The 25,486-nt window shown below is 44.0% G+C and overlaps 1 protein-coding gene, 3 non-coding genes and 2 pseudogenes across 4 annotated transcripts; 3 read left to right on the forward strand and 3 right to left on the reverse strand.

Annotated features, from left to right (window-relative positions):
* Positions 1-1,538: 1,538 nt before the first annotated feature.
* On the forward strand, positions 1,539-1,946 carry LOC138362012 (histone H3-like; annotated as a pseudogene).
* Positions 1,947-6,375: 4,429 nt separating this feature from the next.
* Positions 6,376-6,494, reverse strand: LOC138362017 (5S ribosomal RNA). Its single transcript, XR_011227361.1, has one exon. It is a non-coding gene; the product is annotated as a 5S ribosomal RNA (ribosomal RNA).
* Positions 6,495-9,763: 3,269 nt separating this feature from the next.
* Positions 9,764-10,180, forward strand: LOC138362010 (histone H3-like; annotated as a pseudogene).
* A 4,413-nt stretch (positions 10,181-14,593) lies between these two features.
* On the reverse strand, positions 14,594-14,712 carry LOC138362018 (5S ribosomal RNA). The gene has a single exon (XR_011227362.1). It is a non-coding gene; the product is annotated as a 5S ribosomal RNA (ribosomal RNA).
* A 3,283-nt stretch (positions 14,713-17,995) lies between these two features.
* Positions 17,996-18,452, forward strand: LOC138362006 (histone H3). The gene has a single exon (XM_069320956.1). The coding sequence runs from the start codon at positions 17,996-17,998 to the stop codon at positions 18,404-18,406; it is 411 nt and encodes a 136-aa protein (XP_069177057.1). The 3' UTR covers positions 18,407-18,452.
* Positions 18,453-22,806: 4,354 nt separating this feature from the next.
* Positions 22,807-22,925, reverse strand: LOC138362014 (5S ribosomal RNA). Its single transcript, XR_011227357.1, has one exon. It is a non-coding gene; the product is annotated as a 5S ribosomal RNA (ribosomal RNA).
* Between the last annotated feature and the right edge of the window lie 2,561 nt (positions 22,926-25,486).

Consider the following 25,486-nt stretch of genomic DNA (forward strand, 5'->3'; position numbering starts at 1 on the left):
AATTTGAGTTAATCTAACATAGAAATGTAATCAAACCTAACCTAACCTATGCTAACCCAAGCTAAGCTAACCTAACCTAACCTAAGCTAACCCAAGCTAAGCTAAGCTAACCTAACCTAACCTAACCTAACCTAAGCTAACCTAACCTAACCTAACCTAACCTAACCTAACCTAACCCAGCAATTCATGATCTTAATATAATACTGTTAATTGGATAAACCAATTTGGAAAGAAATGTTCGAAAATAACAAAATTAACTGTGCTTGTTAGGAAAATTGGGCCTTGCATACTTGTCCCAATAGTGTGGTTCTCGCTTTTAGGTACGACATAAACGTATACCTAAGTTGAGAGAGAAAAAGATTCGCACTCAAACATGCATATCGATTGCCATCTGAATTCTGGTAGATATTCGTGTCCTCCCCTTTCATTTACCATCATTTGGATACTATCAAAACAGCTCTGAGAAGGATAAAATGAATAAAACGGGTAGCTCACTCATGTAAAAAGGAAGAGTTGGAAAGATCTCTCTCTCTCTCTCTCTCTCTCTCTCCCCCTCACCCCCCACCAATGATCCCTGCTTCTGCTAGTATATAACGTAACAAACCTTCCCCCCCCCCCCTCCTCCCCAATCAGAGTCCCTTTAAGCATGCGAGGATAAAAAATAGATTTCATAAGACCCAATGTGCTAGCTGATTATCAAAACAAATTTATGTTATCGTCTATTAAGCCCTTCAGTAAAAAAGTATAGGGACCTAATTAGGTCCCGTTTTGAGGTGGTGGTGGGTGGAATCGATGGATTAGCCAAGCTCTTATCCGCCGAATCCGTAGAGGGTACGACCCTGGCGCTTCAGAGCGTACACCACGTCCATAGCAGTGACGGTCTTCCTCTTGGCGTGTTCCGTGTAGGTTACAGCATCACGGATGGACGTTTCTCGAGGAACACCTTCAGGACGCCACGGTCTCTTCGTAGATGAGACCCGAAATACGCTTCACGCCGCCACGACGAGCTAAAGCGACGAATAGCGGGCTTGGTGATGCCCTGGATGTTGTCACGTAGCACCCTTACGATGACGCTTGGCGCCACCCTTTCCCGAGTCCCTTGCCTCCCTTGCCGCGTCCAGTCATGGTGTTGAAGTTGTGTGAATCGAATTGACGAATGCCCGCACGATTTCCCGACTATATCCCATCAAGCGGACGTACTAGTAGCATTGCAACTCCTGCCTGCCCTTACTTTTACGCTTGTGGTCGAGTAGACACGGCTTTCTCACAACGCTTTCAAAACTGCAGTTGCCTACTCGTCTGTTCACGTCCCTGTGAAATGACTTTTGCACCAAATCCAAAAAATAGAGCAAAATCAGCGATAATAGTGATTGAGGTGAGCCGCCTGTTGCGCTGCAGCCAGAGGAAGGAGGGGAGGGGGCAAACGGGGTGACGTAGGCGAGTCGAGCAAGCCAATGGCGCTCGAGCAAGCGCCTCGAGACGGCGTATATAAGCAAAAATTTTTCGGCGCCGGCCATCACAAACCACAGTTGTTCACCATGGCTCGCACCAAGCAGACTGCTCGCAAGTCCACGGGAGGCAAGGCTCCTCGTAAGCAGCTGGCCACCAGGCAGCACGCAAGTCTGCTCCTGCCACAGGGGGTGTGAAGAAGCCTCACCGTTACAGGCCCGGAACGGTCGCCCTGCGTGAGATCCGTCGTTACCAGAAGAGCACCGAGTTGCTCATCAGGAACTTCCCTTCCAGCGTCTGGTGCGCGAGATTGCCCAGGACTTCAAGACCGATCTTCGCTTCCAGTCGTCTGCCGTCATGCTTTACAGGAGGCATCCGAGGCTTACCTGGTCGGTCTCTTCGAGGACACTAACCTCTGTGCCATCCACGCCAAGCGTGTCCCATCATGCCAAAAGGACATTCAGCTTGCTCGCCGTATCCGTGGAGAGCGTGCATAAGCTAAATCGACCACCCTAGTATACACCAAACTCGGGCCCTTCTCAGGGCCAAAATATCCTTCTAAGGAGATTTCAGACATTCCTAGCATAATTTAGGTGTCATACATACATGTGATATCAATAAATCAAGTCATTTGTAGTACAACCTGTTCTCTTACAAACAAAACCGCCGTCGCTTTTCACTCTTATGCACTGTCCAAGGATTCACCCCCCCACCCCCCCCCCAAAAATAAAAATTGTCATACTGTACTAGAAATAAAGCAGCTTGGTATAAGTGACATATACTGTCCAGTCCTGTTTTATTCTGTTTTCGGTCCTCTGGCTTAATCTGTTAAGTTAGGAGATGACATTTTAAATTAACCGTTTTCCTTGACATTTTCAAACCTAAGAGGGTGGCCTGCATAGTAATCCTAATGTGGAACATAACAATGAATCTCTAATCTCTAGAAAAAAGATACCGAGTGCTTATATGTGTTGAGAGAGAGAGAGAGAGAGAGAGAGAGAGAGAGAGAGAGAGAGAGAGAGAGAAGAGAGAGAGAGAGAGAGAGAGAGAGAGAGAGAGAGAGACACACAGACAAGATAGACAAGACAGACAGACAGACAGACAGACAGACAGACAGACAGACAGACAGACAGACAGACAGGCAGGCAGGCAGACAGACAGACAGACAGACAGACAGACAGACAGACAGACACTGAGAGAGAGAAACACACACAGACAGTTTCATAAATATTCTCATTTTATAGCTATTTGCTTTCAGTGACAGAGGTTTTTGTTATAATAGTATTGGTGTCTAACACTCACAATCTCTTTAGAAATTAAAGTGTGGCTCCAATGGAGCCGAGTTTGTTGGTTTGAGGCCAAGCCACCACCACAGGGCAGTAAGTAAGCCGTTTACTTGGAGGAGGTGTACTTGGTGACGGCCTTAGTGCCCTCAGAGACGGCGTGCTTGGCCAGTTCTCCGGGCAACAGGAGCCTTACAGCCGTCTGGATCTCCCGACTGGTAATGGTGGAACGCTTGTTGTAGTGGGCCAGGCGAGAGCCTCGGCGGCGATGCGCTCGAAGATGTCGTTCACGAACGAGTTCATGATCGACATGGCTTTGGAAAGAGATACCAGTGTCGGGGTGGACCTGCTTCAGCACTTTGTAGATGTAGATGCTGTAGCTCTCCTTCATCCTGCGCTTCTTTTTCTTATCGCCCTTGGCAATGGCCTTCTGGGCCTTTCCGGCCTTCTTGGCAGCCTTTCCAGATGCCTTGGGTGGCATGATGATGCCTCGTGCTGGCTTGGCGTTGCGATAGCAAATAATGAACTTTTGCGCGAGGCGAGCTTTCCTTTTATATCCCGCTCGCGACTCAGCTCAGAGCGGGTCGCGTGGCGGAGCGCGCTGATTGGTCAGTGGCGGGCCTCCCTTGATCCTGAGCGGGGTATATAACACGAAGCTCGATCTGCGAGCCCGCATAAAACACCACAAACACCACAACAGCAGCAGCAATGTCAGGACGCGGCAAGGGAGGCAAAGTGAAGGGCAAGTCAAAGTCTCGCTCCAGCAGGGCCGGACTTCAGTTCCCCGTGGCAGAATTCACCGTCTGCTGCGTAAGGGCAACTACGCCGAACGCTGTCGGTGCTGGCGCTCCTGTCTACCTGCAGCCGTCATGGAATACCTCGCTGCCGAAGTTCTGGAGCTCAGCCGGTAACGCCGCACGTGACAACAAGAAGACCCGTATCATCCCACGTCACTTGCAGTTGGCCATCCGCAACGACGAAGAACTCAACAAACTTCTGTCTGGCGTAACCATTGCACAGGGAGGTGTTCTTCAAACATTCAGGCAGTTCTTTTGCCAAAGAAGACAGAGAAGAAGTAAGCACTTCTGCCACCCACCACGACAAAATACCATAACCAGGCTCCATCCGAGCCACAACACACTTTAATAGAGAGATTCAAGTAGACAATCAACTTTCAAACATTAATAATAACATTATATTGATTTCATTTGAATGTGTACATAAACAAAACAAACAAACAAAAACAAAATTATAGGGGATATTCAGCATCACTTGGAATATTAACCAATCATATAAATCCAATATATATTTTATATATTTACTTTAAGCGAGGAATTTCATATTCTATTAATTTTTAATCATACAAATGACAAAAGCAATTCCTTCACTAGACGTAATGATGAATAAATGATCAAGGTTTTAATGTGTTTCATGAATATATATATATATAGATATATATATATATATATATATATATATATATATATATATATATATATATATATATATATATATATTAAATACTTGTGAACCAGAATATGTTTGAGCAGCAGCGATCGTGCCTGCCATTGCCGAAGTGCAACAATTCAAATAATTTAAAGGGCCTGCTCGGGTATATAAGAGAGGCTGGGAGACTGGGGCCGGTGGTGGGTGATGGGGTGATGAGTGATGTGTGGTGTGGTATGGTGTTGTTAAGAGTTGATTTACGGCCAGCCAGCCAGCTGCAGCCAAGGCAGGGCAGGGGCAGGGCAAGGCAAGGCAAGGCAAGGCAAGGCAAGGCAAGGCATAACAGAACAGGGACAGGACAGGACAGGCAGGCAGAAGGCAAGGCAAGGCAAGGCAAGCAGGCGGGCGGCAGGCGGGCGGGCGGGCAGGCGGGCGGGCGGGCGGGCGGGCGGGCGGGGGGGCGGCCAGCCAGCCAGCCAGCCAGCCAGCCAGCCAGCCAGGCAGGCAGGCAGGCAGGCAGGCAGGCAGGCAGGCAGGCAGGCAGGCAGGCAGCCAGCCAGCCAGCCAGCCAGCCAGCCAGCCAGCCAGCCAGCCAGCCAGCCAGCCAGCCAGCCAGCCAGCCAGCCACTCCCACTTTGTATTTATATGCATTCAATTTATATTCAAACATTATATATGTTAAGGGCCTAGTTTTAGTGTTTATTTTAAAAATGACAAACATCGAGTCGTTTTACCAGTCCTTTAGCGTTAACAGTGATGCATTTTAAAACTGAACAGAAATCACCTTTTCTGGATATATCAAATATCGAATCCGCTTAATGTGCCTACAATTCAATCATTCAAAAAATACATAATTTACATCATGCCTTTTCATAGAACAGACAATAAGATTTGAGACAATAAGAACTTTACTTTTATAACTAAAGTTGCACAATTATACCAACTCTATGGTGGCTGGGTGGTAAGGTGTGTGGCTGGTGTTTTGGAAGTCGCGAGTTCAAACGACCCAATGGGAGTACTTTTTTTTTTTGCCATACAATCTTCCTAATACTATTATGTAGGTGTGTGTGTGTGTGTGTTTTTATTCATTCTTTGGTTTTATAGATGACATACATATTGACTCCTTTTACCGGTCCTTAATTAGGCTCTGGGGAAGCAATGGTGGTGGTGCATTTAAAACTAAACCAAAAATCACCAGTTCTGGACGCGTCAAATATCATATCCGCTTAATGTGTCTACAACCTAATTACTTAAAACTACACTATTTAATTCATTCATATCATGTGCATATTGGTCATTATGCTCATACAACCGACATCAAAATTTATTTTCATTATTAGAATCATACATTTCATCAAGTAATACAGATACAAAGAGATTTTCTTTCTGAGAAGACCGTTAGTATTGGCTGGCTGGCAGGCAGGCAGGCATTTGAGGGTTATTATTTCGCCTGTTGATTGGGGGGAGGGTTGATGTGTTAGGGGGTTTTCGGTTAGGTGTGGTGGTGGTGATTGGTGGTGATTGGTGGTGATTGGTGGTGGTGGTGATTGGTGGTGAGTAGTGGTGGTGGTGGTGAGTAGTGGTAGTGGTGGTGGTGGTGGTGGTGGTGGTGGTAGTAGGTGGGAGGGGGGGGGGGGAAGGGGACTGATGGTCTGTGGATTCCTTCTCCGTACCCCTTACATATAAGCAAAAACATGCCTTCCTGTGGGTATAGAAACATTAACACAAATTATATATGTAACTGATATTGTAGCCTTTTAAACAGAAAAGATTTGTACATACAAATACTTTTAAATTATCATTTATTTGTGGAAATGGCATTTACGTCATTAAATTGATACCTCAGCATCAAGCTTGTGTCCTGCAGCTGTGGTCCAGTGGTAAAGTGTATATAAGTGATGCGTATTCTTGGAGTTGCGAGTTCAAACCCGGATTAAGCTATATATATATATATATATATATATATATATATATATATATATATATATATATATATATAAAACAACATGTTTTGTTTTGGTTGTTTGTTTTTGTATAAAGCCTCACACACTATATTAAGCGAGTTTGTTTTAAACATGACATACATATTAATTCATTTTACCAGGCCTTATTCCACACAACTCCGTGAATTTCCCGTGGAGCCAGCCATTCAAACAAAAACAAACGAAACAAAACAAAACAAAACAAAAAACATTATTGCCAACAGCATTTGGTGTTCCCAGGCGGTCACCCATCCAAGTACTAACCAAACCCAACGTTGCTTAACTTCGCTGATCGGACGAGAAGCGGTGTTCTCAACGTGGTATGGCCGTTGGCATGAGACTGCCTACACATTGTGGCTAATAACCAACTCTTTTTAGTCATCACGGCAGGATACGGACCTTCTTGTGGTGTCTTAATGGTAATTGTATCCTAACATATTTTTGTCTCCTTGGCATGGATATTTAACATCGTTTATTCAGTCTTGGGTTTATGTTCTTTCGCCATTTACAGACATTTTACATCTACCTACTTCCTCAGCCTGCCCTGCCAATTTCTAATGAATTTGTGGATTTTCTTTTGTAATACATACATGTGTGTGCTCATCTGCTCTTCAGTTTTTATGATATTTGTCTCATCTGTCCTGCTTTATGATACTTTTACAAAGAACATGAACAAATGCTTCTATTTTAGAGAAGATATGGGATCCAGGTTTCGGAGCCGTAAAACCAACCGTTGTGATTGGTGGACGAGTTGCCAGGTTGCAGCTTCTGTACCGTGCCGGCACATAAATAGGTTCGGCTCAAGCGGCGGCAGCATCATTCCCCCGTGACTGTCTGAGCGTCTCTCATCACCTTGGTTATCTCATCATCATCATGGTAGAAGCAAAGCCTACCAAGAAGGCTGCGGCTGCTGCTGTGGTGGCCACCACCAGGAAACCTCGCGTCCAGGTTGCTCACCCGAAAACTAGTCAAATGGTTCTAGCCGCGGTCGCAGCACTCAAAGACCGTAAGGGCTCGTCTCTACAAGCAATCAAGAAGTACGTTGTTGCCAACAACAAAGTCGAGGCTGCCAAGATCGCCATTTACATCCGAAGATTTCTCAAGAAAGCAGTGGCTGACGGCATTCTTGTTCAGACCAAGGGAAGTGGAGCTAGTGGATCATTCAAGCTGGCCGTAGCAGAGAAGAGGGCCGTTCTAACTCCCAAGAAAGCCACCACAACCAAGAAACCATCTACAGCAGCAAAGAAGGCCGTGGTAACTCCCAAGAAAGCCGCCACAAGCAACAAACCACCTACAGCCTTGAAAAAGACAGCAGCAGCAGCTTGTTGTTGGGAACAAAAAGCCCAAAATAAAGAGAGCTTCAAAATCTCCCAAACCACCCAAGGCAAAGAAAGCTGTCAAGAAAACAACAAAGGCAAAATAAACGATGACATGCAAGCAGCATGAATACACATGACAATAAACATCCAGGCCTCCCCCCTCAGTGGAGGGGCCTCATATGATTCCAAAAAGAGTTTAGTTTTGTAGACAAATAAATCATTACTTTTGGGGTAGATTTACTCTGTATATTATATATATATATATATATATATATATATATATATATATATATATATATATATATATATATATATATATATATATATATATATATATTTATATATACACATGGGTGAGGTGATATGGTACCAAAGTTTTGGGTAAGGTGATTGACATTTACACAAGATAAAACACGAACCAATGGGAATAAAAACATAAGAATGGAAGTAACTGCAGAAGGCCTATTGGCCCATAACACAAGCACTTCCTCTTGATGCTTCTATATTGGTTCGGAGTCTTGAAGCTATATATATATATAATTATATATATATATATATATATATATATATATATATATATATATATATATATATATAATTATATATATATATATATATATATATATATATATATATATATATATATATATATATATATATATATATGCACACAAAACTAAATAGTCTTGTTAGACAAATTGCCCCTATTAGAGGCAAGTTGACTAACAAGCCGAATGACTGCAATTGTTTTGAATTTGAGTTAAATCTAACATAGAAATGTAATCAAACCTAACCTAACCTATGCTAACCCAAGCTAAGCTAACCTAACCTAACCTAAGCTAACCCAAGCTAAGCTAAGCTAACCTAACCTAACCTAACCTAACCTAAGCTAACCTAACCTAACCTAACCTAACCTAACCTAACCTAACCCAGCAATTCATGATCTTAATATAATACTGTTAATTGGATAAACCAATTTGGAAAGAAATGTTCGAAAATAACAAAATTAACTGTGCTTGTTAGGAAAATTGGGCCTTGCATACTTGTCCCAATAGTGTGGTTCTCGCTTTTAGGTACGACATAAACGTATACCTAAGTTGAGAGAGAAAAAGATTCGCACTCAAACATGCATATCGATTGCCAGTCCTGAATTCTGGGTAGATATTCGTGTCCTCCCTTTTCATTTACCATCATTTGGATACTATCAAAACAGCTCTGAGAAGGATAAAATGAATAAAACGGGTAGCTCACTCATGTAAAAAGGAAGAGTTGGGAAAGATCTCTCTCTCTCTCTCTCTCTCTCTCCCCCTCACCCCCCACCAATGATCCTGCTCTGCTAGTATATAACGTAACAAACCTTCCCCCCCCCCCCCTCCCTCCCCAATCAGAGTCCCTTTAAGCATGCGAGGATAAAAAATAGATTTCATAAGACCCAATGTGCTAGCTGATATCAAAACAATTTATGTTATCGTCTATTAAGCCCTTCAGTAAAAAAGTATAGGGACCTAATTAGGTCCCGTTTTGAGGTGGTGGTGGGTGGAATCGATGGATTAGCCAAGCTCTTATCCGCCGAATCCGTAGAGGGTACGACCCTGGCGCTTCAGAGCGTACACCACGTCCATAGCAGTGACGGTCTTCCTCTTGGCGTGTTCCGTGTAGGTTACAGCATCACGGATGACGTTCTCGAGGAACACCTTCAGGACGCCACGGGTCTCTTCGTAGATGAGACCCGAAATACGCTTCACGCCGCCACGACGAGCTAAGCGACGAATAGCGGGCTTGGTGATGCCCTGGATGTTGTCACGTAGCACCTTACGATGACGCTTGGCGCCACCCTTTCCGAGTCCCTTGCCTCCCTTGCCGCGTCCAGGTCATGGTGTTTGAAGTTGTGTGAATCGAATTGACGATGCCCGCACGATTTCCCGACTATATCCCATCAAGCGGACGTACTAGTAGCATTGCAACTCCTGCCTGCCCTTACTTTACGCTTGTGGTCGAGTAGACACAGGCTTTCTCACAACGCTTTTCAAAACTGCAGTTGCCTACTCGTCTGTTTCACGTCCCTGTGAAATGACTTTTGCACAAATCCAAAAAATAGAGCAAAATCAGCGATAATAGTGATTGAGGTGAGCCGCCTGTTGGCTGCAGCCAGAGGAAGGAGGGAGGGGCAACGGGGGTGACGTAGGCGAGTCGAGCAGCCAATGGCGCTCGAGCAAGCGCCTCGAGACGGCGTATATAAGCAAAAATTTTCGGCGCCGGCCATCACAAACCACAGTTGTTCACCATGGCTCGCACCAAGCAGACTGGCTCGCAAGTCCACGGGAGGCAAGGCTCCTCGTAAGCAGCTGGCCACCAAGGCAGCACGCAAGTCTGCTCCTGCCACAGGGGTGTGAAGAAGCCTCACCGTTACAGGCCCGGAACGGTCGCCCTGCGTGAGATCCGTCGTTACCAGAAGAGCACCGAGTTGCTCATCAGGAAACTTCCCTTCCAGCGTCTGGTGCGCGAGATTGCCCAGGACTTCAAGACCGATCTTCGCTTCCAGTCGTCTGCCGTCATGGCTTTACAGGAGGCATCCGAGGCTTACCTGGTCGGTCTCTTCGAGGACACTAACCTCTGTGCCATCCACGCCAAGCGTGTCACCATCATGCCAAAGGACATTCAGCTTGCTCGCCGTATCCGTGGAGAGCGTGCATAAGCTAAATCGACCACCCTAGTATACACCAAACTCGGCCTTCTCAGGGCCAAAAATATCCTTCTAAGGAGATTTCAGACATTCCTAGCATAATTTAGGTGTCATACATACATGTGATATCAATAAATCAAGTCATTTGTAGTACCACCTGTTCTCTTACAAACAAAACGCCGTCGCTTTTCACTCTTATGCACTGTCAAGGATCACCCCCCCCCCCCCCCAAAATAAAAATTGTCATACTGTACTAGAAATAAAAGCAGCTTGTATAAGTGACATATACTGTCCAGTCCTGTTTTATTCTGTTTCGGTCCTCTGGCTTAATCTGTTAAGTTAGGAGATGACATTTTAAATTAACCGTTTTCTTGACATTTTCAAACCTAAGAGGGTGGCCTGCATAGTAATCCTAATGTGGAACATAACAATGAATCTCTAATCTCTAGAAAAAAGATAACCGAGTGCTTATATGTGTTGATAGAGAGAGAGAGAGAGAGAGAGAGAGAGAGAGAGAGAAGGAGAGAGAGAGAGAGAGAGAGAGAGAGAGAGAGAGAGAGAGAGAGAGAGAGAGACACACAGACAAGATAGACAAGACAGACAGACAGACAGACAGACAGACAGACAGACAGACAGACAGACAGACAGACAGCAGGCAGGCAGGCAGACAGACAGACAGACAGACAGACAGACAGACAGACAGACAGACACTGAGAGAGAGAAACACACACAGACAGTTTCATAAATATTCTCATTTTATAGCTATTTGCTTTCAGTGACAGAGGTTTTTGTTATAATAGTATTGGTGTCTAACACTCACAATCTCTTTAGAAATTAAAGTGTGGCTCCAATGGAGCCGAGTTTGTTGGTTTGAGGCCAAGCCACCACCACAGGGCAGTAAGTAAGCCGTTTACTTGGAGGAGGTGTACTTGGTGACGGCCTTAGTGCCCTCAGAGAGACGGCGTGCTTGGCCAGTTCTCCGGGCAACAGGAGCCTTACAGCCGTCTGGATCTCCCGACTGGTAATGGTGGAACGCTTGTTGTAGTGGGCCAGGCGAGAAGCCTCGGCGGCGATGCGCTCGAAGATGTCGTTCACGAACGGAGTTCATGATCGACCATGGCTTTGGAAGAGATACCAGTGTCGGGGTGGACTGCTTCAGCACTTTGTAGATGTAGATGCTGTAGCTCTCCTTCCTCCTGCGCTTCTTTTTCTTATCGCCCTTGGCAATGGCCTTCTGGGCCTTTCCGGCCTTCTTGGCAGCCTTTCCAGATGCCTTGGGTGGCATGATGATGCTCGTGCTGGCTGGCGTTGCGATACAATAATGAACTTTTGCGCGAGGCGAGCTTTCCTTTTATATCCCGCTCGCGACTCAGCTCAGAGCGGGTCGCGTGGCGGAGCGCGCTGATTGGTCAGTGGCGGGCTCCCTTGATCCTGAGCGGGGTATATAACACGAAGCTCGATCTGCGAGCCCGCATAAAACACCACAAACCCACAACAGCAGCAGCAATGTCAGGACGCGGCAAGGGAGGCAAAGTGAAGGGCAAGTCAAAGTCTCGCTCCAGCAGGGCCGGACTTCAGTTCCCCGTGGGCAGAATTCACCGTCTGCTGCGTAAGGGCAACTACGCCGAACGCGGTCGGTGCTGGCGCTCCTGTCTACCTGGCAGCCGTCATGGAATACCTCGCTGCCGAAGTTCTGGAGCTCGCCGGTAACGCCGCACGTGACAACAAGAAGACCCGTATCATCCCACGTCACTTGCAGTTGGCCATCCGCAACGACGAAGAACTCAACAAACTTCTGTCTGGCGTAACCATTGCACAGGGAGGTGTTCTTCCAAACATTCAGGCAGTTCTTTTGCCAAAGAAGACAGAGAAGAAAGTAAGCACTTCTGCCACCCACCACGACAAATACCATAAACCAGGCTCCATCCGGAGCCACACACACTTTAATAGAGAGATTCAAGTAGACAATCAACTTTCAAACATTAATAATAACATTTATATTGATTTCATTTGGAATGTGTACATAACAAACAAACAAACAAAAACAAAAATTATAGGGGATATTCAGCATCACTTGGAATATTAACCAATCATATAAATCCAATATATATTTTATATTTTACTTTAAGCGAGGAATTCCATATTCTATTAATTTTTAATCATACAAATGAACAAAAGCAATTCTTCACTAGACGGAATGAATGAATAAATGATCAAGGTTTTAATGTGTTTCATGAATATTATATATATATATATATATATATATATATATTATATATATATATATATATATATATATATATTATATATATATATTAATACTTGTGAACCAGAATATGTTTGAGCAGCAGCGATCGTGCCTGCCATTGGCCGAAGTGCAACAATTCAAATAATTTAAAGGGCCTGCTCGGGTATATAAGAGAGGCTGGGAGACTGGGGCCGGTGGTGGGTGATGGGTGATGAGTGATGGTGTGGTGTGGTATGGTGTTGTTAAGAGTTGATTTACGGCCAGCCAGCCAGCTGCAGCCAAGGCAGGGCAGGGCAGGGCAAGGCAAGGCAAGGCAAGGCAAGGCAAGGCAAGGCAATAACAGAACAGGACAGGACAGGACAGGCAAGGCAAGGCAAGGCAAGGCAAGGCAAGCAGGCGGGCGGGCAGGCGGGCGGGCGGGCAGGCGGGCGGGCGGGCGGGCGGGCGCGGGCGGGCGGCCAGCCAGCCAGCCAGCCAGCCAGCCAGCCAGCCAGGCAGGCAGGCAGGCAGGCAGGCAGGCAGGCAGGCAGGCAGGCAGGCAGGCAGCCAGCCAGCCAGCCAGCCAGCCAGCCAGCCAGCCAGCCAGCCAGCCAGCCAGCCAGCCAGCCAGCCAGCCACTCCCACTTTGTATTTATATGCATTCAATTTATATTCAAACATTATATATGTTAAGGGCCTAGTTTTAGTGTTTATTTTAAAAATGACAAACATCGAGTCGTTTTACCAGTCCTTTAGCGTTAACAGTGATGCATTTTAAAACTGAACAGAAATCACCTTTTCTGGATATATCAAATATCGAATCCGCTTAATGTGCCTACAATTCAATCATTCAAAAAATACATAATTTACATCATGCCTTTTCATAGAACAGACAATAAGATTTGAGACAATAAGAACTTTACTTTTATAACTAAAGTTGCACAATTATACCAACTCTATGGTGGCTGGGTGGTAAGGTGTGTGGCTGGTGTTTTGGAAGTCGCGAGTTCAAACGACCCAATGGGAGTACTTTTTTTTTTTGCCATACAATCTTCCTAATACTATTATGTAGGTGTGTGTGTGTGTGTGTTTTTATTCATTCTTTGGTTTTATAGATGACATACATATTGACTCCTTTTACCGGTCCTTAATTAGGCTCTGGGGAAGCAATGGTGGTGGTGCATTTAAAACTAAACCAAAAATCACCAGTTCTGGACGCGTCAAATATCATATCCGCTTAATGTGTCTACAACCTAATTACTTAAAACTACACTATTTAATTCATTCATATCATGTGCATATTGGTCATTATGCTCATACAACCGACATCAAAATTTATTTTCATTATTAGAATCATACATTTCATCAAGTAATACAGATACAAAGAGATTTTCTTTCTGAGAAGACCGTTAGTATTGGCTGGGCTGGCAGGCAGGCAGGCATTTGAGGGTTATTATTTCGCCTGTTGATTGGGGGGGGGTTGATGTGTTAGGGGGTTTTCGGTTAGGTGTGGTGGTGGTGATTGGTGGTGATTGGTGGTGATTGGTGGTGGTGGTGATTGGTGGTGAGTAGTGGTGGTGGTGGTGAGTAGTGGTAGTGGTGGTGGTGGTGGTGGTGGTGGTAGTAGGTGGGAGGGGGGGGGGGGGAAGGGGACTGATGGTCTGTGGATTCCTTCTCCGTACCCCTTACATATAAGCAAAAACATGCCTTCCTGTGGGTATAGAAACATTAACACAAATTATATATGTAACTGATATTGTAGCCTTTTAAACAGAAAAGATTTGTACATACAAATACTTTTAAATTATCATTTATTTGTGGAAATGGCATTTACGTCATTAAATTGATACCTCAGCATCAAGCTTGTGTCCTGCAGCTGTGGTCCAGTGGTAAAGTGTATATAAGTGATGCGTATTCTTGGAGTTGCGAGTTCAAACCCGGATTAAGCTATATATATAATATATATATATATATATATATATATATATATTATATATATATATATAAAACAACATGTTTTGTTTTGGTTGTTTGTTTTTGTATAAAGCCTCACACACTATATTAAGCGAGTTTGTTTTAAACATGACATACATATTAATTCATTTTACCAGGCCTTATTCCACACAACTCCGTGAATTTCCCGTGGAGCCAGCCATTCAAACAAAAACAAACGAAACAAAACAAAACAAAACAAAAAACATTATTGCCAACAGCATTTGGTGTTCCCAGGCGGTCACCCATCCAAGTACTAACCAAACCCAACGTTGCTTAACTTCGCTGATCGGACGAGAAGCGGTGTTCTCAACGTGGTATGGCCGTTGGCATGAGACTGCCTACACATTGTGGCTAATAACCAACTCTTTTTAGTCATCACGGCAGGATACGGACCTTCTTGTGGTGTCTTAATGGTAATTGTATCCTAACATATTTTTGTCTCCTTGGCATGGATATTTAACATCGTTTATTCAGTCTTGGGTTTATGTTCTTTCGCCATTTACAGACATTTTACATCTACCTACTTCCTCAGCCTGCCCTGCCAATTTCTAATGAATTTGTGGATTTTCTTTTGTAATACATACATGTGTGTGCTCATCTGCTCTTCAGTTTTTATGATATTTGTCTCATCTGTCCTGCTTTATGATACTTTTACAAAGAACATGAACAAATGCTTCTATTTTAGAGAAGATATGGGATCCAGGTTTCGGAGCCGTAAAACCAACCGTTGTGATTGGTGGACGAGTTGCCAGGTTGCAGCTTCTGTACCGTGCCGGCACATAAATAGGTTCGGCTCAAGCGGCGGCAGCATCATTCCCCCGTGACTGTCTGAGCGTCTCTCATCACCTTGGTTATCTCATCATCATCATGGTAGAAGCAAAGCCTACCAAGAAGGCTGCGGCTGCTGCTGTGGTGGCCACCACCAGGAAACCTCGCGTCCAGGTTGCTCACCCGAAAACTAGTCAAATGGTTCTAGCCGCGGTCGCAGCACTCAAAGACCGTAAGGGCTCGTCTCTACAAGCAATCAAGAAGTACGTTGTTGCCAACAACAAAGTCGAGGCTGCCAAGATCGCCATTTACATCCGAAGATTTCTCAAGAAAGCAGTGGCTGACGGCATTCTTGTTCAGACCAAGGGAAGTGGAGCTAGTGGATCATTCAAGCTGGCCGTAGCAGAGAAGAGGGCCGTTCTAACTCCCAAGAAAGCCACCACAACCAAGAACCATCTACAGCAGCAAAGAGGCCGTGGTAACTCCCAAGAAAGCCGCCACAAGCAACAAACCACCTACAGCCTTGAAAAAGAAGCAGCAGCAGCAGCTTGTTGTTGGGAAAGCAAAAAGCCCAAAATAAAGAGAGCTTCAAAATCTCCCAAACCACCCAAGGCAAAGAAAGCTGTCAAGAAAACAACAAAGGCAAAATAAACGATGACATGCAAGCAGCATGAATACACATGACAATAAACATCCAGGCCTCCCCCCTCAGTGGAGGGGCCTCATATGATTCCAAAAAGAGTTTAGGTTTTGTAGACAAATAAATCATTACTTTTGGGTAGATTGTACTCTGTATATTATATATATATATATATATATATATATATATATATATATATATATATATATATATATATATAATATATATATTATATATATAGTATATATATATTTATATATACCACATGGGTGAGGTGGATATGGTACCAAAGTTTTGGGTAAGGTGATTGACATTTACACAAGATAAAACACGAACCAATGGGAATAAAAACATAAGAATGGAAGTAACTGCAGAAGGCCTATTGGCCACATAACACAAGCCTTCCTCTTGATGCTTCTATATTGGTTCGGAGTCTTGAAGCTATAATATATATATATATTATTATATTATATATATATATATATATTATATAATATATATATATATATATATATATATATATATATATATCTATATATTATATATATATATATATATATATATATATATATATATATATATATATGCACACAAAAACTAAATAGTCTTGTTAGACAAATTGCCCTATTAGAGGCAAGTTGACTAACAAGCCGAATGACTGCAATTGTTTTGAATTTGAGTTAAATCTAACATAGAAATGTAATCAAACCTAACCTAACCTATGCTAACCCAAGCTAAGCTAACCTAACCTAACCTAAGCTAACCCAAGCTTAAGCTAAGCTAACCTAACCTAACCTAACCTAACCTAAGCTAACCTAACCTAACCTAACCTAACCTAACCTAACCTAACCCAGCAATTCATGATCTTAATATAATACTGTTAATTGGATAAACCAATTTGGAAAGAAATGTTCGAAAATAACAAAATTAACTGTGCTTGTTAGGAAAATTGGGCCTTGCATACTTGTCCCAATAGTGTGGTTCTCGCTTTTAGGTACGACATAAACGTATACCTAAGTTGAGAGAGAAAAAGATTCGCACTCAAACATGCATATCGATTGCCAGTCCTGAATTCTGGGTAGATATTCGTGTCCTCCCTTTTCATTTACCATCATTTGGATACTATCAAAACAGCTCTGAGAAGGATAAAATGAATAAAACGGGTAGCTCACTCATGTAAAAAGGAAGAGTTGGGAAAGATCTCTCTCTCTCTCTCTCTCTCTCTCCCCCTCACCCCCCACCAATGATCCTGCTCTGCTAGTATATAACGTAACAAACCTTCCCCCCCCCCCCCTCCCTCCCCAATCAGAGTCCCTTTAAGCATGCGAGGATAAAAAATAGATTTCATAAGACCCAATGTGCTAGCTGATATCAAAACAATTTATGTTATCGTCTATTAAGCCCTTCAGTAAAAAAGTATAGGGACCTAATTAGGTCCCGTTTTGAGGTGGTGGTGGGTGGAATCGATGGATTAGCCAAGCTCTTATCCGCCGAATCCGTAGAGGGTACGACCCTGGCGCTTCAGAGCGTACACCACGTCCATAGCAGTGACGGTCTTCCTCTTGGCGTGTTCCGTGTAGGTTACAGCATCACGGATGACGTTCTCGAGGAACACCTTCAGGACGCCACGGGTCTCTTCGTAGATGAGACCCGAAATACGCTTCACGCCGCCACGACGAGCTAAGCGACGAATAGCGGGCTTGGTGATGCCCTGGATGTTGTCACGTAGCACCTTACGATGACGCTTGGCGCCACCCTTTCCGAGTCCCTTGCCTCCCTTGCCGCGTCCAGTCATGGTGTTGAAGTTGTGTGAATCGAATTGACGAATGCCCGCACGATTTCCCGACTATATCCCATCAAGCGGACGTACTAGTAGCATTGCAACTCCTGCCTGCCCTTACTTTACGCTTGTGGTCGAGTAGACACGGCTTTCTCACAACGCTTTCAAAACTGCAGTTGCCTACTCGTCTGTTTCACGTCCCTGTGAAATGACTTTTGCACAAATCCAAAAAATAGAGCAAAATCAGCGATAATAGTGATTGAGGTGAGCCGCCTGTTGGCTGCAGCCAGAGGAAGGAGGGGAGGGGCAACGGGGTGACGTAGGCGAGTCGAGCAGCCAATGGCGCTCGAGCAAGCGCCTCGAGACGGCGTATATAAGCAAAAATTTTTCGGCGCCGGCCATCACAAACCACAGTTGTTCACCATGGCTCGCACCAAGCAGACTGCTCGCAAGTCCACGGGAGGCAAGGCTCCTCGTAAGCAGCTGGCCACCAAGGCAGCACGCAAGTCTGCTCCTGCCACAGGGGGTGTGAAGAAGCCTCACCGTTACAGGCCCGGAACGGTCGCCCTGCGTGAGATCCGTCGTTACCAGAAGAGCACCGAGTTGCTCATCAGGAAACTTCCCTTCCAGCGTCTGGTGCGCGAGATTGCCCAGGACTTCAAGACCGATCTTCGCTTCCAGTCGTCTGCCGTCATGGCTTTACAGGAGGCATCCGAGGCTTACCTGGTCGGTCTCTTCGAGGACACTAACCTCTGTGCCATCCACGCCAAGCGTGTCACCATCATGCCAAAGGACATTCAGCTTGCTCGCCGTATCCGTGGAGAGCGTGCATAAGCTAAATCGACCACCCTAGTATACACCAAACTCGGCCCTTCTCAGGGCCAAAATATCCTTCTAAGGAGATTTCAGACATTCCTAGCATAATTTAGGTGTCATACATACATGTGATATCAATAAATCAAGTCATTTGTAGTACAACCTGTTCTCTTACAAACAAAACGCCGTCGCTTTTCACTCTTATGCACTGTCAAGGATCACCCCCCCCCCCCCCCCCAAAATAAAAATTGTCATACTGTACTAGAAATAAAAGCAGCTTGTATAAGTGACATATACTGTCCAGTCCTGTTTTATTCTGTTTTCGGTCCTCTGGCTTAATCTGTTAAGTTAGGAGATGACATTTTAAATTAACCGTTTTCTTGACATTTTCAAACCTAAGAGGGTGGCCTGCATAGTAATCCTAATGTGGAACATAACAATGAATCTCTAATCTCTAGAAAAAAGATACCGAGTGCTTATATGTGTTGAGAGAGAGAGAGAGAGAGAGAGAGAGAGAGAGAGAGAGAGAGAGAGAGAGAGAGAGAGAGAGAGAGAGAGAGAGAGAGAGAGACACAGACAAGATAGACAAGACAGACAGACAGACAGACAGACAGACAGACAGACAGACAGACAGACAGACAGACAGGCAGGCAGGCAGGCAGACAGACAGACAGACAGACAGACAGACAGACAGACAGACACTGAGAGAGAGAAACACACACAGACAGTTTCATAAATATTCTCATTTTATAGCTATTTGCTTTCAGTGACAGAGGTTTTTGTTATAATAGTATTGGTGTCTAACACTCACAATCTCTTTAGAAATTAAAGTGTGGCTCCAATGGAGCCGAGTTTGTTGGTTTGAGGCCAAGCCACCACCACAGGGCAGTAAGTAAGCCGTTTACTTGGAGGAGGTGTACTTGGTGACGGCCTTAGTGCCCTCAGAGACGGCGTGCTTGGCCAGTTCTCCGGGCAACAGGAGCCTTACAGCCGTCTGGATCTCCCGACTGGTAATGGTGGAACGCTTGTTGTAGTGGGCCAGGCGAGAAGCCTCGGCGGCGATGCGCTCGAAGATGTCGTTCACGAACGAGTTCATGATCGACATGGCTTTGGAAGAGATACCAGTGTCGGGGTGGACCTGCTTCAGCACTTTGTAGATGTAGATGCTGTAGCTCTCCTTCCTCCTGCGCTTCTTTTTCTTATCGCCCTTGGCAATGGCCTTCTGGGCCTTTCCGGCCTTCTTGGCAGCCTTTCCAGATGCCTTGGGTGGCATGATGATGCTCGTGCTGGCTGGCGTTGCGATACAATAATGAACTTTTGCGCGAGGCGAGCTTTCCTTTTATATCCCGCTCGCGACTCAGCTCAGAGCGGGTCGCGTGGCGGAGCGCGCTGATTGGTCAGTGGCGGGCTCCCTTGATCCTGAGCGGGGTATATAACACGAAGCTCGATCTGCGAGCCCGCATAAAACACCACAAACCCACAACAGCAGCAGCAATGTCAGGACGCGGCAAGGGAGGCAAAGTGAAGGGCAAGTCAAAGTCTCGCTCCAGCAGGGCCGGACTTCAGTTCCCCGTGGGCAGAATTCACCGTCTGCTGCGTAAGGGCAACTACGCCGAACGCGTCGGTGCTGGCGCTCCTGTCTACCTGGCAGCCGTCATGGAATACCTCGCTGCCGAAGTTCTGGAGCTCGCCGGTAACGCCGCACGTGACAACAAGAAGACCCGTATCATCCCACGTCACTTGCAGTTGGCCATCCGCAACGACGAAGAACTCAACAAACTTCTGTCTGGCGTAACCATTGCACAGGGAGGTGTTCTTCCAAACATTCAGGCAGTTCTTTTGCCAAAGAAGACAGAGAAGAAGTAAGCACTTCTGCCACCCACCACGACAAATACCATAACCAGGCTCCATCCGGAGCCACACACACTTTAATAGAGAGATTCAAGTAGACAATCAACTTTCAAACATTAATAATAACATTTATATTGATTTCATTTGGAATGTGTACATAACAAACAAACAAACAAAACAAAATTATAGGGGATATTCAGCATCACTTGGAATATTAACCAATCATATAAATCCAATATATATTTTATATTTTACTTTAAGCGAGGAATTCATATTCTATTAATTTTTAATCATACAAATGAACAAAAGCAATTCTTCACTAGACGTAATGAATGAATAAATGATCAAGGTTTTAATGTGTTTCATGAATATATATATATATATATATATATATATATATATATATATATATATATATATATATATATATATATATATATTAATACTTGTGAACCAGAATATGTTTGAGCAGCAGCGATCGTGCCTGCCATTGGCCGAAGTGCAACAATTCAAATAATTTAAAGGGCCTGCTCGGGTATATAAGAGAGGCTGGGAGACTGGGGCCGGTGGTGGGTGATGGGTGATGAGTGATGGTGTGGTGTGGTATGGTGTTGTTAAGAGTTGATTTACGGCCAGCCAGCCAGCTGCAGCCAAGGCAGGGCAGGGCAGGGCAAGGCAAGGCAAGGCAAGGCAAGGCAAGGCAAGGCAATAACAGAACAGGACAGGACAGGACAGGCAAGGCAAGGCAAGGCAAGGCAAGGCAAGCAGGCGGGCGGGCAGGCGGGCGGGCGGGCAGGCGGGCGGGCGGGCGGGCGGGCGGGCGGGCGGGCGGCCAGCCAGCCAGCCAGCCAGCCAGCCAGCCAGCCAGGCAGGCAGGCAGGCAGGCAGGCAGGCAGGCAGGCAGGCAGGCAGGCAGGCAGCCAGCCAGCCAGCCAGCCAGCCAGCCAGCCAGCCAGCCAGCCAGCCAGCCAGCCAGCCAGCCAGCCAGCCAGCCACTCCCACTTTGTATTTATATGCATTCAATTTATATTCAAACATTATATATGTTAAGGGCCTAGTTTTAGTGTTTATTTTAAAAATGACAAACATCGAGTCGTTTTACCAGTCCTTTAGCGTTAACAGTGATGCATTTTAAAACTGAACAGAAATCACCTTTTCTGGATATATCAAATATCGAATCCGCTTAATGTGCCTACAATTCAATCATTCAAAAAATACATAATTTACATCATGCCTTTTCATAGAACAGACAATAAGATTTGAGACAATAAGAACTTTACTTTTATAACTAAAGTTGCACAATTATACCAACTCTATGGTGGCTGGGTGGTAAGGTGTGTGGCTGGTGTTTTGGAAGTCGCGAGTTCAAACGACCCAATGGGAGTACTTTTTTTTTTTGCCATACAATCTTCCTAATACTATTATGTAGGTGTGTGTGTGTGTGTGTGTTTTTATTCATTCTTTGGTTTTATAGATGACATACATATTGACTCCTTTTACCGGTCCTTAATTAGGCTCTGGGGAAGCAATGGTGGTGGTGCATTTAAAACTAAACCAAAAATCACCAGTTCTGGACGCGTCAAATATCATATCCGCTTAATGTGTCTACAACCTAATTACTTAAAACTACACTATTTAATTCATTCATATCATGTGCATATTGGTCATTATGCTCATACAACCGACATCAAAATTTATTTTCATTATTAGAATCATACATTTCATCAAGTAATACAGATACAAAGAGATTTTCTTTCTGAGAAGACCGTTAGTATTGGCTGGCTGGCAGGCAGGCAGGCATTTGAGGGTTATTATTTCGCCTGTTGATTGGGGGGAGGGTTGATGTGTTAGGGGGTTTTCGGTTAGGTGTGGTGGTGGTGATTGGTGGTGATTGGTGGTGATTGGTGGTGGTGGTGATTGGTGGTGAGTAGTGGTGGTGGTGGTGAGTAGTGGTAGTGGTGGTGGTGGTGGTGGTGGTGGTGGTAGTAGGTGGGAGGGGGGGGGGGGGAAGGGGACTGATGGTCTGTGGATTCCTTCTCCGTACCCCTTACATATAAGCAAAAACATGCCTTCCTGTGGGTATAGAAACATTAACACAAATTATATATGTAACTGATATTGTAGCCTTTTAAACAGAAAAGATTTGTACATACAAATACTTTTAAATTATCATTTATTTGTGGAAATGGCATTTACGTCATTAAATTGATACCTCAGCATCAAGCTTGTGTCCTGCAGCTGTGGTCCAGTGGTAAAGTGTATATAAGTGATGCGTATTCTTGGAGTTGCGAGTTCAAACCCGGATTAAGCTATATATATATTATATATATATATATATATATATATATATATATATATATATATATATAAAACAACATGTTTTGTTTTGGTTGTTTGTTTTTGTATAAAGCCTCACACACTATATTAAGCGAGTTTGTTTTAAACATGACATACATATTAATTCATTTTACCAGGCCTTATTCCACACAACTCCGTGAATTTCCCGTGGAGCCAGCCATTCAAACAAAAACAAACGAAACAAAACAAAACAAAACAAAAAACATTATTGCCAACAGCATTTGGTGTTCCCAGGCGGTCACCCATCCAAGTACTAACCAAACCCAACGTTGCTTAACTTCGCTGATCGGACGAGAAGCGGTGTTCTCAACGTGGTATGGCCGTTGGCATGAGACTGCCTACACATTGTGGCTAATAACCAACTCTTTTTAGTCATCACGGCAGGATACGGACCTTCTTGTGGTGTCTTAATGGTAATTGTATCCTAACATATTTTTGTCTCCTTGGCATGGATATTTAACATCGTTTATTCAGTCTTGGGTTTATGTTCTTTCGCCATTTACAGACATTTTACATCTACCTACTTCCTCAGCCTGCCCTGCCAATTTCTAATGAATTTGTGGATTTTCTTTTGTAATACATACATGTGTGTGCTCATCTGCTCTTCAGTTTTTATGATATTTGTCTCATCTGTCCTGCTTTATGATACTTTTACAAAGAACATGAACAAATGCTTCTATTTTAGAGAAGATATGGGATCCAGGTTTCGGAGCCGTAAAACCAACCGTTGTGATTGGTGGACGAGTTGCCAGGTTGCAGCTTCTGTACCGTGCCGGCACATAAATAGGTTCGGCTCAAGCGGCGGCAGCATCATTCCCCCGTGACTGTCTGAGCGTCTCTCATCACCTTGGTTATCTCATCATCATCATGGTAGAAGCAAAGCCTACCAAGAAGGCTGCGGCTGCTGCTGTGGTGGCCACCACCAGGAAACCTCGCGTCCAGGTTGCTCACCCGAAAACTAGTCAAATGGTTCTAGCCGCGGTCGCAGCACTCAAAGACCGTAAGGGCTCGTCTCTACAAGCAATCAAGAAGTACGTTGTTGCCAACAACAAAGTCGAGGCTGCCAAGATCGCCATTTACATCCGAAGATTTCTCAAGAAAGCAGTGGCTGACGGCATTCTTGTTCAGACCAAGGGAAGTGGAGCTAGTGGATCATTCAAGCTGGCCGTAGCAGAGAAGAGGGCCGTTCTAACTCCCAAGAAAGCCACCACAACCAAGAAACCATCTACAGCAGCAAAGAAGGCCGTGGTAACTCCCAAGAAAGCCGCCACAAGCAACAAACCACCTACAGCCTTGAAAAAGAAGCAGCAGCAGCAGCTTGTTGTTGGGAACAAAAAGCCCAAAATAAAGAGAGCTTCAAAATCTCCCAAACCACCCAAGGCAAAGAAAGCTGTCAAGAAAACAACAAAGGCAAAATAAACGATGACATGCAAGCAGCATGAATACACATGACAATAAACATCCAGGCCTCCCCCCTCAGTGGAGGGGCCTCATATGATTCCAAAAAGAGTTTAGTTTTGTAGACAAATAAATCATTACTTTTGGGGTAGATTTACTCTGTATATTATATATATATATATATATATATATATATATATATATATATATATATATATATATATATATATATATATATATATATATATATTTATATATACACATGGGTGAGGTGATATGGTACCAAAGTTTTGGGTAAGGTGATTGACATTTACACAAGATAAAACACGAACCAATGGGAATAAAAACATAAGAATGGAAGTAACTGCAGAAGGCCTATTGGCCCATAACACAAGCACTTCCTCTTGATGCTTCTATATTGGTTCGGAGTCTTGAAGCTATAATATATATATATATTATATATATATATATATATAATATATATATATATATATATATATATTAATATATATATATATATATATATATATATATATATATATATATATATATATATATATATATATATATATATATATATATGCACACAAAACTAAATAGTCTTGTTAGACAAATTGCCCCTATTAGAGGCAAGTTGACTAACAAGCCGAATGACTGCAATTGTTTTGAATTTGAGTTAAATCTAACATAGAAATGTAATCAAACCTAACCTAACCTATGCTAACCCAAGCTAAGCTAACCTAACCTAACCTAAGCTAACCCAAGCTAAGCTAAGCTAACCTAACCTAACCTAACCTAACCTAAGCTAACCTAACCTAACCTAACCTAACCTAACCTAACCTAACCCAGCAATTCATGATCTTAATATAATACTGTTAATTGGATAAACCAATTTGGAAAGAAATGTTCGAAAATAACAAAATTAACTGTGCTTGTTAGGAAAATTGGGCCTTGCATACTTGTCCCAATAGTGTGGTTCTCGCTTTTAGGTACGACATAAACGTATACCTAAGTTGAGAGAGAAAAAGATTCGCACTCAAACATGCATATCGATTGCCAGTCCTGAATTCTGGGTAGATATTCGTGTCCTCCCTTTTCATTTACCATCATTTGGATACTATCAAAACAGCTCTGAGAAGGATAAAATGAATAAAACGGGTAGCTCACTCATGTAAAAAGGAAGAGTTGGGAAAGATCTCTCTCTCTCTCTCTCTCTCTCTCCCCCTCACCCCCCACCAATGATCCTGCTCTGCTAGTATATAACGTAACAAACCTTCCCCCCCCCCCCCTCCCTCCCCAATCAGAGTCCCTTTAAGCATGCGAGGATAAAAAATAGATTTCATAAGACCCAATGTGCTAGCTGATATCAAAACAATTTATGTTATCGTCTATTAAGCCCTTCAGTAAAAAAGTATAGGGACCTAATTAGGTCCCGTTTTGAGGTGGTGGTGGGTGGAATCGATGGATTAGCCAAGCTCTTATCCGCCGAAT

Source organism: Procambarus clarkii, unplaced genomic scaffold, assembly GCF_040958095.1.
Source record: "Procambarus clarkii isolate CNS0578487 unplaced genomic scaffold, FALCON_Pclarkii_2.0 HiC_scaffold_1062, whole genome shotgun sequence".
Lineage (NCBI taxonomy): Eukaryota > Metazoa > Arthropoda > Malacostraca > Decapoda > Cambaridae > Procambarus > Procambarus clarkii.